Source organism: Phaethon lepturus, unplaced genomic scaffold (genome assembly GCF_000687285.1).
Source record: "Phaethon lepturus isolate BGI_N335 unplaced genomic scaffold, ASM68728v1 scaffold20750, whole genome shotgun sequence".
Taxonomy (NCBI): domain Eukaryota; kingdom Metazoa; phylum Chordata; class Aves; order Phaethontiformes; family Phaethontidae; genus Phaethon; species Phaethon lepturus.
In genome coordinates this window covers 25,468-37,716 of record NW_010512831.1, presented here as the reverse complement: position 1 = coordinate 37,716, position 12,249 = coordinate 25,468, and the positions used below count along the sequence as shown (strand labels likewise).

General features: G+C 36.1%; 1 protein-coding gene across 1 annotated transcript in view; it reads right to left on the bottom strand.

The window, feature by feature from the left end:
• Positions 1 to 3,093: 3,093 nt before the first annotated feature.
• Positions 3,094 to 12,249, bottom strand: part of LOC104621838 (collagen alpha-1(XXVIII) chain-like) — a gene marked incomplete at its 5' end in the record, with an annotated part of 33,773 nt that continues 24,617 nt past the window's right edge. Inside the window, 8 exons of the mRNA XM_010288448.1 lie at positions 3,094 to 3,266; positions 3,699 to 3,915; positions 5,911 to 6,098; positions 7,314 to 7,868; positions 8,173 to 8,209; positions 8,402 to 8,437; positions 8,528 to 8,608; positions 11,050 to 11,118. Coding sequence (XP_010286750.1) covers positions 3,094 to 3,266; positions 3,699 to 3,915; positions 5,911 to 6,098; positions 7,314 to 7,868; positions 8,173 to 8,209; positions 8,402 to 8,437; positions 8,528 to 8,608; positions 11,050 to 11,118 — 1,356 coding nt within the window. The remainder of the gene's footprint in view (positions 3,267 to 3,698; positions 3,916 to 5,910; positions 6,099 to 7,313; positions 7,869 to 8,172; positions 8,210 to 8,401; positions 8,438 to 8,527; positions 8,609 to 11,049; positions 11,119 to 12,249) is intronic.

Sequence of the window (12,249 nt, the reverse complement as noted above, 5' to 3'; positions counted from 1 at the left end):
GCTGAAGTGTAGGATGTCGCACTTACTGTTGCTGACTCCAGCCTGCTGTGGGGTGAGGGTCCTTTTGGGAGGTGGGGGATGCTGTTTGGGTTGGGTTTTTTTTCTTCAGATGATTTTTTTTTCTTCTTCTGAGGGTCCTTTTTTATGCTAATCTTTTTCTTAAAAATGTTTGCACTGCCTCTTTATTATTTCTTATGTGGGCTTTGTCATCTAACTGAAATTAATTCTGAATACTGGATTTGAGACCTAGCCTAGAAAAAAAGTCTCTCAATACATCTTTGAAGTTTGACGGTATATTAACATCATATTTCAGTAAGTTTTAAGTTTTGAATCTACTATTTCCAGCCAATTTGAAAGCATCATTGTGTCTATTCCTCTTGCTCTTCTTTTTCCCTAAACTTTTTGTTTATTCCTCTCCTGTTTTGGACATCTGTTCACTATTAAAGGTCTGCAGTGCATAGATATTCTTGGTATGATGGCACTGGCTTTACTGCTGAACAGTAGTTTGATTTTTCCATGATCTTTTTGTGCCACTAGTAGGCAATTTGTTTGCTTGAAACATTTTATTTAATCTTTTATTTTATCTGCTGCTTATGTCCAGCTTTATATGCAGATGATTTTATTCACCACAAGAGTCCCTCTATAGCATTTGGACTATACTTTGAAGCAATTTATTTTTCTGATGCAAAAAAACCCTAACAGTCTTATTAAAAGTGGTGTCAAATTTTACTTTCTGTTTTTTTTTTTTCTGTGAAAGGAAATTAGTTTGTGATTTCAACAACTTGACTTTTTTCTACACCGCTGAGTCCATTAATTTCCAGGATATCACAGGACACATAGCCCAAGGTAATGTCCTTGAGTTTTACTCTTCCATGTCAAACAGAAGTTAATTGTGCCCTCAGGGTTCTTTTGAGTGATCATCATATTAGTTCTGAGTATAGTAAGAGCAGGATTTTTTTGGGGGCTGCTGTCAGGTTTTTTTGTAATTTGAAACTCACAAACAAGGCCAGCTTTTTTGGGGAAAAAAATAAAATTAAAAACTTTTAAACTGTATTTCAAGCACATCTTTCTATAGAATTAAGTTTGCATCCTATCTGCTGTAAACAAGTATATTTTCCATGGTACATGCTATCATTTGGTTACATGGGGGCAGAATATTGTGCAAGCAATTGTTTAAACATATCAAGAATTGTCCATACTGCCTGTGTAGATACTAGTTTTTATGTTTGCAGAGAAATAACAATGCATGACTCTTTTTCAGGTATTGCTTTCCATTTTAATCACATGCTCATCATTTTCAGTTTTAACAATATGTCATATAGGATTATGGCTAAAAGTAGAAATGATCTAAGTAAACATTTACATACAATTTGCAGTGCTTTTCCCTTTTTTAATTTAATAGCGTGTATTGGAGTGACATAACTTTTTTTTAAATAGAACACAGAGGCCCTGAGAAATTGAAGTGTACTGACTAGCCTAAAGGACATGAAGAATCCTGTTTTTAATGTAATTCTTAATGAAAGTCCCACCTTTATAATTGAAAAGATTGCATTGATGTTAATCCAAATGTGCTTTAATGAGGGGGAACAACACTTCTAATTACTTATAACTGTGGTATTTACATTCCAAAGAGGTCCTCTAATTAATGGAAATCTTAATTTATGTCTCTAAATGCTGTGTTAAGAGTGCTAATTTCAGGAACCACTTATTCTTGTTTAAAACTAGAACATATTTTATTTTCAAGAAAATAAGAGACCTCTGTCATTATTATAATTTAATAATTTTAAAATATTAAAATTTGATATTTTAATCCTAAAAATAGAGTTTCATCACTGCCACATGTAGTAGTAACAAGTTAATACAAATTTGGAGGGAAAAAGTAGGCTCCCATGTGTGTATTTGTCACTGTAAGTAATTGCTATGGTGTTGCAGATAACATACGTTATACAGGAATCTAGTTAAATGTGAATACCATAGTGAGGAAAGCAGTAGACCGTGGTAGTAATATATTCATGTTAACACATCATTTTGGATCCTTCTCAGTCATTTCTTCCTCAATACACATGAATTTCCAGCTTTAAAAACTCCAAACAGCAGTCATTTCTAGAAGAAATAAGGAATTGATTAATTTTTTGGAAATGTTTAAAAAAACGACACACTGCAATTCAATAGAATTTTCCTGTGCTGAAAGATGAAATAAATTATTTAATACAATTTATTGGGGATGAGCTTTACTTCTGTAAAGGAAGTCAGGCACTACTGATAAGCAAGCTCTCTGAAGTCCATGCCTCACTTGCCAAGCATGTGGACCTAAGGCTGTTAATATAGTCTGCTTGAATTTCCAAAATGTAAGGTCCCTCCCCAAAGGAAAGTGATACTGGTTTGAGAAGGACAGTCTTCTACTTTATAAGTGTTATATAGTATATAAGTTTATAAAGAAGAAAACAAAGGAAAGGGAATAAATGGTCAGTGGAGAGAAGCCACTGGAGGATGCATACTGTGGTCTGTCCTACTCAATATAGTCATAAGTGATCTCAAGAAGGGAATAAAGAGTGAGGTGACAAAATTTGTGACAATACTGTGTCACTCTGAAGTAGTAAAAGAAAGAGGTGACTGCAAGAAATCACAGAAGGACCTTGTGATATTGACTGCGTAGGCTGTGGGTGGCAAAGGAAAAGTGAGTTTTGATAAATGTGAAGTAATACGCAAGAATAATTATTCTAAATTCACATGTAATATGATGGGTTCTCAGTTTATCCTATAGATGAGGTCTTGGGATTATGAGCTATGAAAAAATCACCTCCAACCTCAACAATGGCCAAAAAAATCCAATACAAAGTTGGAAACTGTAAGGTAAGGAATAGAGAACAAAGTAGAAAACCTCACTGAGTCACTGTATAAATCCATGACCACCAAGTGCAGTTCTGGTCCCACCACCTCAAAAACATTCAGAGAAATATATCAAGGTTGATCAAAGCTATAAAAGATGATATGATACATAGGGAGAGTATGGGAGACTTTTAAATAGACACAAACTTCTTTGCCTGGAAAAGACGTGATTGAAAGAGGACCTGATGGAGGCAACTTACTTATTCACCAATCAATGCAGGTTTCTCGACATTCTTTTTCTGTTTCAAATCTATTGTTGGTACCATTACAACCTCCGTACCAGAACTGGCCACAAGAATTGCCATTCTTGTCATAATACCATTTCACCACATAGTTCCGACAATCCCCTGGTTTCAGAGGTTCCAAACACCTTGGATCTGAAAATACAGCACTAAATGTTAGCTTGGAATCTGGGGATAAGTTACATTATTCTAGAAGAGCCTCTTTCAGTAAGAAAAGCACCCCTTCTTTTTCTTGTAGTGCCTGTGAGTATATATGCCTCTCAAACTTGTAGCCAAATTCCATTTCTATTAATAAACAGGTCTAAACAAATACAGGATCAGTTTGAAACAAGACTACCTAAATCCTGATGTAAGAACCAAGCTTATATTTAAATACCTAAGTACACAAATGGTATACAAAGGTTGTCATCTAGGTTTGAAACTCTGACTCTCACTGTCAGAGCATCCAGAAAAACAAAACATGGTAAAATCTAGTAACTATATTGGGGGAGGGAGTGGGGTTTGCTGGTTGGTTGTTGATTGTGCAGACTTGCTACCCAGTATCTGAGGACAGTATTTATTACTTACCTTTTTGAGTCGTTGCTACCTGTGGCTGCAGCCCGGTCAGGTGGCTATCTTCAGCAGCAGTTACATTGAACAAAGCATTGGTAACTGGACTCTGAGGTCTGATGTCAGATATCTCATAAAGTGGGGGAAATTTTGTTTCTCTGTCAGCAGAGGTGGTCGCAGTGTGATCCTGAGCAGATGGCAGCAGCTCGATGTATCTGTTCTGTGATGGACTAAGCTGCAAAAGGAGTCAAAATCTTCTAATTTAAAAATCTGTCTGTGCTCAAATGTTAAGAGAAAAGTTTGAGAGAATATGTAGGAAACTAATGGTATTTTTCACGTATGTGACTTAGCAATAAACGACAGGTGGGTTTGGACCTCCTTCCCGTGATTACTCAGAAGATGCTGTAATTGTAACAGATGCATTTTCTGACATTGAGAACTGAATGAAAAAGCAAAGTAATGCCTTTTAATTTAGTCACTAAGCTGAATCAATTCCATTGAAGCAAAATTTCAGGCACCATGTAGTCTGTAATACAAAACAAAAATTGCAAGAACTCTGGAGTAAATCAGTGCTTCTTAACATCTGTTACACTCATTGGGAATGTTCTGACATCTTTGGTCTGTCAAGAAATGGAAAACAGCAGGCAGGAGGAACAGGGTACTTGTTACACTACTGCCAGAAAAACACATGTACATTATGCTCCTCCAAAGGTCTTTTTTGATGTGGAATCTCTTGAGTACAGCAAAAATTTCCAAAACTTGTGTTACAGATCCACATCCTAATAACAAGATTGTCTCCTAGATGTGTCCTTGCCTGTATCAAGCCAAGTGATAAATCAACCCTTTTCCCATTTCTAGCTAACATCCAGTTGCTAATTATTAGAATTTTAGAGTTTACCTTGATAAAAGTGTTAAGAAGCCAAGACAGCTTTTCACATTAAGGTTACTGTATAAAAATTTGCCTGTGTAGTGTTTTAGTATATTCAAGATTTCCAAGCATCCTAGAATAGTATAGTGTACATTATAGTGCAAATGACTGCATTAATCCCACACGTTGATAACCTATTTGGAATAGGAAAGAATTTTATACTATTTTGCATCTTTCCATTTACAGGACACTACTGACACAGTGAATTTAAGAAAACTCTTCAGAGTCATTTTGGCTCTGAAACTCAAAATCTAGCTGAAATGTAAATGTGCAGTTCATCTAATCCTTTGCATATTGTATTTCTTCTCCAAGTCTACAAAAAGGCTGTGTTTATTTCTGATAGTAATTCACAGTTTTGAAGATTTAACTATAACCACAGCCAGCCAGATCCAAGTCTGTTAGTACCCAATCACTTAGAACTAATCATATTTGTGATCCTTATCACAAGCTTTATAGATGTCAGCATCTATAAGTCCAGGTTTACATTAATTTTTCTTAATAATACAGAATGTCAAAATTGACCCTCAGTGTCAAACAAATCTGTCTGGAGGTATTACAAGCCCCAAACCTAAATCAATCACACTTGCTGAGGGACCTCTCGTTCACAGAAGTTAAACTGACTTTTTAAAGTGATCTATTTAATCACTAATGATGTTTACATAAACAATAATCCAAAGGATTAATTTCTGCTAATCTGCTGACTCCTCCACAGTAAGGCAGTACTATTTAACTAGCTCCAATCTGTATTCAATTCACTTGATATTTAAATACCAGTATCGTGGTCCACTATATCCATTCCCTGCAGCTAGAGATGTTTATACATCAAACATTTCAATAGTTTATTCAACAGGTATAGAGACAAGCAACGCTCAGTTTTTATCATCGGCTATTTTTAGGCAAAGCAATAAAAATACCCTAGAGAGTTAGTGCTGATATACTGTAAAGGTATAAATATCCTACTCTGATACTAAGACAGTGGCTGAAAAATATCACAGACCTAATAAGATATCTAAGGTGATATACATACACAGAAAATACTTATCTATTGCATTAAAACTCCACCTGTGCTGCATATCTGTGCAGCAGCACAATGTTGGAGGGTAGAACCCCAATGCAGGGCAGGAGGAATTTAAAGCTGGAGAATGAAGAGTAACATGAATGAGGAGTCCTGGAAGTACAGACCAACATGAAAAGCAAAACAATACCAAAGGCTTAATAACACCTAGAGAGTGCGTGACCACAACAAGAAGCATTTGTACACATCTTTTAAAAACACTTGATAACTGTTACTTCTTTACTTACTGGGTAACCGACTCCTTCTGTAGGGAGCATATAAATCTCTGAAGTAGTCATTTTAGGAAATGGGCTATTAGTAACTTCACTAGCAATTTCAGATTCCGGACTTGGAGATGGAGAGAAAATGTTATTTTTTCTGCTGTAGACTTCAGATACATTCTCACAAATTTTTGTGATCAGTTTACTTTCAAGAGCTGAAAAGATTAACAAAATTATGAAATTTATTAAGCGTAATCAAGAAAAGTCATAATGATTCACCACAAGTTTTTAGTGCAGTATTAACCCTAAATCTTTAATGATAGTGACTTGTGAAAGAACATCTTCTAAAGTGATGTCAAAATGGAAATGAGAAGTAATAAAGTAACGCACTCTCTGAATTATTTGCTTTTAATGCTCTTTTGTTCTTTTAAGAAGAAACAGATAAAAATACCAAGTCCCTTTTTAAAGACGAAGTCATAGCTCAACAGTAAAGAAAAGAAAACAGAGTGAAGGAATGAAAGTGTTTAGGTGCAGGAAGGAAAAAGAAAAACTGGGTGACACATTCTACTTATTTGCACAAAAAATAGAGTGACTGGGAATACTTTTATGTTGAATGCCGGAGCCTGAGTCAGAGCCCTAAATTTAATCCCAGCTAGGACCAGAACTTTAGCTTGGACTCTGTCCTCTCTGTTAACGCTTTAAATCTAGATGTAACTTCATCCACAGGCTCAGCATAGCAAAATGAGTTCATGCTCAGGAAAAATACACTTTATAGGTCTAGTCTGCCATTAGTCTAGATCAATGTACTTTTTTTCAAGGGTCATTATAGTTTTCCTCCGGATTTTCTCCTGATTCTAGCTGTGGCCACAGATTTTTCAAGGCACAGTTTGAAATACGCAATGTACTATCATCAGACATAATTCCCTTGTATGTTGCTCCACCATTTTCTCCCCAGAATCAGGATAAAAGCATAGGTTTCCCTATGGCTTTCAGAAAAAAACACTTGAAAGCATGCTTGTAAGAGATGGTGAAGGGACTCCAAGACTGACAAGAGCCATATGAAAGAGAGAGAGAAAGAGACAGAATTGTTGCATCAAGGTGGAAGGAAATCTGCACCTCTCTGGGATGAAATTGTTACCAAGCACAAAAGGACTGCCAGGGAAGGCTGAAGCAAGCTCTCACAAAAGAGGAGTGCCCCAAAGAAGGGCTTGGCTTGGAAAACTGCTGTTCATTGTGTTTTATTATTTCTGCAAGAGGTAAAAATTTGGCAAAGGTTTCATTTGGCCAAAGAAGAAGAGAAACAGAAGAGCTACATCCAAAAGAGAAACATAAGCTGTCATTTAGTGGGCTGCCTTGCCTTCCTACAGGAAAGGCCAAACTCTCTTATACGCTTATTTCAAATTTCCTCTTACTAAAATAGTTTCTTTTACCTGAAAGCGTCATGAAGTCATCTATCTGGTAGACATGTTCTTCATCAGGGTCTGTTGCAATCAGCTGCATTTCTTTCAGAAAATCATCATAATGAGGATCAGCCCTTTGAACAATCCCAATGACAAATATCTCAATATTCGTAGCATGGGCCTCCCTTACTACAGTATCCAGTTGTACTTTATCACGGGCGTCTGCTTGTCCATCTGTTATGACAACAGCCACTTTTCTTACTGCCGGGCGTGCTGCCTGAAATAACTGAATGGCTTCTTGGATAGCAGAAGCTGTGTACGTGCCTTCTCCTAAGTAAGGCATTTTATCAACAGCTGTTTTCAGGTATTCTTTGGTTGTGTACTGCTTCAGAGAAGACACCAACTCCACTTGATGGCTGAAGTTGATAATGCCAATGCGGGTTGTAGCGTGGTTGGCCGATATCTTGTCAATGACTGTTTTCATAAAAGTTTTTATAATATTGAAGTTATCTGGTCCAACACTTTCTGAACTGTCAATGACAAATACTAGTTCCAGTGGTGTTACTCTACATCTGATACCACAACCTAGAAGAATAACCATTTCAGACATTTTATGAGAAACCACCTTCATAAAAATGAATCGAACTCATATATCAAATTTACAGTCAGTTAAAGGTCAATTGATGAATTAATTCATAGTTACTGATACTGATAAATACAAACAGAGCTGGACCAAATTACTTCCAGTATAGCTGTGGCAACATAGTGAGCATTGTTTTCACACAAATGGTACCCTTACACACAAACATGTAGATGACAAATTCATTCAGTCAGTATAAATTCAGTGTGTTTTATTACAGCTTTTTTTTTTCCATACTGGAATGCTTACCACATATTTCACTGATAAGTCTGATAACTTCTTCTCTCTGAAAAAGAGTATTAATTAATTTGCTGTGTGTTCTAGTTTTAAGAATGATTAATTTTATTTATTTATTTATTTGTTAAAAATGCAGGCAATGCAATGCCCCATAAACAACCTTGTGTAACATCACATAACCTTTAAATATTGTTTCCAGAATACACTCTTATCTTTTAAATTAATTCATGTACATACTTACCGAAAGACCGGGTTCACCTTTTTTCCCCCAAGTTCCCTGAAAATGTGTAGAGTGAGATAGTCAACAAAAGACAAATTTGTCTAATTTCTATTGTATAAAATTAAGTAATATGAAAATATATTTTACCTTTGGTCCTGGAGGTCCTGGGTCTCCAATTTCTCCTTTGGCACCTTTGCTCCCTGGATCACCTTTATCTCCATAGTCTCCCTAATTTAAAACAACCGTATTAAACATGATCAGTTACTCCAGTTTTGTTGATAGTCAGAGGTGGAGTTATGGTTCAATGAGCTTTTAAGATTAACTTTCTGATGGCTTTTTACTATGTGGCTGATTTATCTTCTATGTACCATGAAGAGAACACCTGAAAGCAGGATCTTAGAGAAAGCAATATGGTCAGTAAAAACATCTTTAAGAAATTTATATGAAAAATTACCCTAATTCAGGAGTGAGGAGTAAAGACATCTTTATGCAAATATCGAGAATATGTAATTTTTTACTCTTCTTTGATTTTCTTAAACTCTAAAGGAATGTTTATACTGGACCTATCTTAATTCAGACCTATGAAGAGATACCACTGCCTCAGATCAGCCAATGTACTGAAACTCATACCAGCTTTGTACAGAACCCACATGAAAAACTGGGATGTTGCAAAGAACAGAGCAAAAGGCATGCTTGCGCTGTTACATTCATCGGAAAATACGTAGTTTCACATGTAGAAGCAATTCTGCACTTTTCCTCAAGTGACTAGACTTTTTGATTTCCAAAAAGAGGAAGGGTTCAATGTTACGGTATTTCAAGATAATGCAGGTATGAAATATACTAGCAAAGATTCAGGTTCTAAATTAGACATTTCTTCAAGAATGAGATTGTGCAGGACAGTTTTTTACTTCTCTCTGGAAGTTACTGACCAGCTTACATTTCATTTGCAACTTGAAACCTTAGAAATTTATCTAGATTACTGTCCATTTTGATATCATTCTTCAATATTACCCAGCCAATGGAATTACATAGATACCTCCTGTGTTACAGCATTCACCATGGTGATTACCATCTATTTTAATGAACACTTTTGACTCTCTCAGTCTGATTCTGATCTTATTCAAACCTGAAAATTGTACATAGCTCCTCCACAGAATTAGGAAAACCAGTCTCCACTAATTAAGCTCTTGGAAGACAGTTTCTATTCTATTTTCACAAAATCATAATATCCAGCAAAGGATATTACTTTCCATGAATTGAATCTAACATCAAAGTTAATGTCATAAGGGAGAGAAAATATGATCTACTGACTGTGGTGGTGGTGTTACTCTTTTACACATAAATATATTAAAACCTGATCTCTTTGGTATTTGGCCCTTATATGAAATTCCTACCGAACTAAAACATTCCTTTTCATGTGTGACAAGTCTGCTATATTAATAGCAAACAGAAAAATTGTGAGTATTTGGAGAGATTTTACATTGGGTCACAAAGATTAGTCAAGATACAAGATGAATATGAAGAACAGTGAAAATATTGCAATTATTATTGTAGTATGTAGCATTTGACATACGAAAGAAAATAGAATTAGGAGGCAGAAATTTGAATCTGTGTGATAGGGCTTGATATTCACTGTTGCATAAAAGCTCCAAGCTGTAGCAGCTTGAATAATACAGAAGTCTGAAAAAGTACTAGTGTAGACTACAGTATCATGAACATTATTAGTGCAGGCAACAAATGTCTGGGGCTCTGAATGGGTACTGCCTGCCTCAGGTGACTACAGAGGGGATTGAATTCTTATTTGGGTAACTTCCTCAAGTTATGGAGCCTGATCATCTCTGCTCTCCCATGAAGATTCCCATGAAGTTTTTCACCCTCATGCTTTCCAGACAGAGCCTTTACAATATATTCAATATTTCAGTGATGTTGTAGTTATTGCAGAGGGGCTGCCCAGCTGGTCCAGAAGTATGCTGTGAATTAAAGGTCGTCTGCTGCATCATGCACTGACATCAAGGCTCATTCCGCCTGGGCACACTGTTCTCACTCATGTATGCACATAGTTGGTCTCCACTTCCACACTGACCATGAGCCTTGGTTTCCTTTGGCTACGCTGCTCCCATCAGATGCTGCACATCTGAAAATCACTAGTAAATAGCCAAAGTATTTAAATTCTCTTTGCGCAAAATTTGTTAGATGGGAATAGGTGTGTAGGAATTTCCTACAATTTTTCTGTCAACCAGGAATTTGTTCGGCAAGGAAAGATTTAAGCTTGGGCTTCAATCATTGTAAATAATGAGTCAAATAAAAAAAGCCCTTGAAAGACATTAGTCAAAAAGCAATTCTTTTTTTTGTCAAAGCCTGGCAAATAAAAGAACATTTTTGTAATACCTGAAAAATGTCTAAGATAACTGAATACCTAATTTGACTAATATTATTCTCCTGCTAACAGGTATGACTTCATTCCAGATCGTACTTTGGAGCCTAGTCCTTAATGAAAATTAGGATTTTCACAGCCTCCAAAGCTGACGGTAAGTAATAGGCATTTACCTTGCTAGCTATACAAGACAATGTCTTTGCCTTCTATCTATCTTCAAAGAGCTGTCACACCAAATAACCAATAAAGGGAGAAAAAATTACCTTTTTTTTCTTATCGCAAACCTAGGATTTACCTTTGGTCCAGGAAGGCCAATTCCTATTGATCCCTTTAGTCCAGGAAAACCTTGATTTCCTTTTTCTCCCTGAACAGAATGTGGGAAGTAAGTTTAATTGAAAAATTAAATTAAAATCTATGCTGTATATATTCACTTTCTGTATCTATTCACATCTGCATCATAGAGAAAGCCAGATATTTGTATTATGCCATGAAGCACATAATTTTCAAGACAGAAGTGGTCTGAAGCTGGAGAAATAAGCAGTTGGGTACAATTCAGAACACAGATAAAGCCTTTATAAAGTATATAATGAAGAATTTATTCCTGATTAATTAAAAGAAAAATTGTCATTTCACTGAAACAGATGAAAGACAAAAGTAACCTCACTGAGGTTCAGACAGTTATTCATCCAGCCTAGAAGCAGTAAAATGAGGTCCAGCACAAAGGTTCTCTAGAAATACACACCCAGAATCTCTGCAAGGTTGATGCAGTTTTTCTGATCTTAAGTAAATAAAAAGACATCTCTGCTTTTCACAAAGAGCAGACCATCCTTCTGCTGATACTTCAAGTAAGACAGTATCAGTCCAGCTACAAAGTTAAATTTGTTTATAATGATTGTTATACATGCCCTGATGCATGAACACAGACTTGAAAAGCATGTTCACGCTAGCAGTGTGGGCATACAATGTGTTATAAAACGCAGCTGTTTATTTTATAAAATAGATACAGAAAATACTTCACAGCATCTGGCTTCCAGAAACTTTCCTGTTTTATTTAATAGGGTAACACAAGTATTTTTTTCAGATCAACTGCTGTATACATTTTAAACACAGCTAGAGGTGATTATATTGCCCGGTACATAAATGCTTCACCATAATTCACATTATATACATAATTCACATAACAGCAGTGCATGGTGCAGACACCAAAACCAGCTCCAGAGAATGTCAATGAGATCAGGAGCAGTCATCACCTGTACCTGACCTAGCCTATGAGATGCAAGTACAAAGTTAGTTTTACTTTTCAGTCAAGAGCCCTCAGACTAGTGCTCTCACTAAAGCATCTTTTACTAATACTTGTATAGCTGCTTACAAATAGGCCAAAGGGGTTATATTGCTCATAATGGGCAGAGAAATACAAAATGTTTCCAAATTTATCAAGACTCCAGCCTTCACCAAAAGCACTCTAGTGCAGAAGGACTGACCACTGACCATTCCT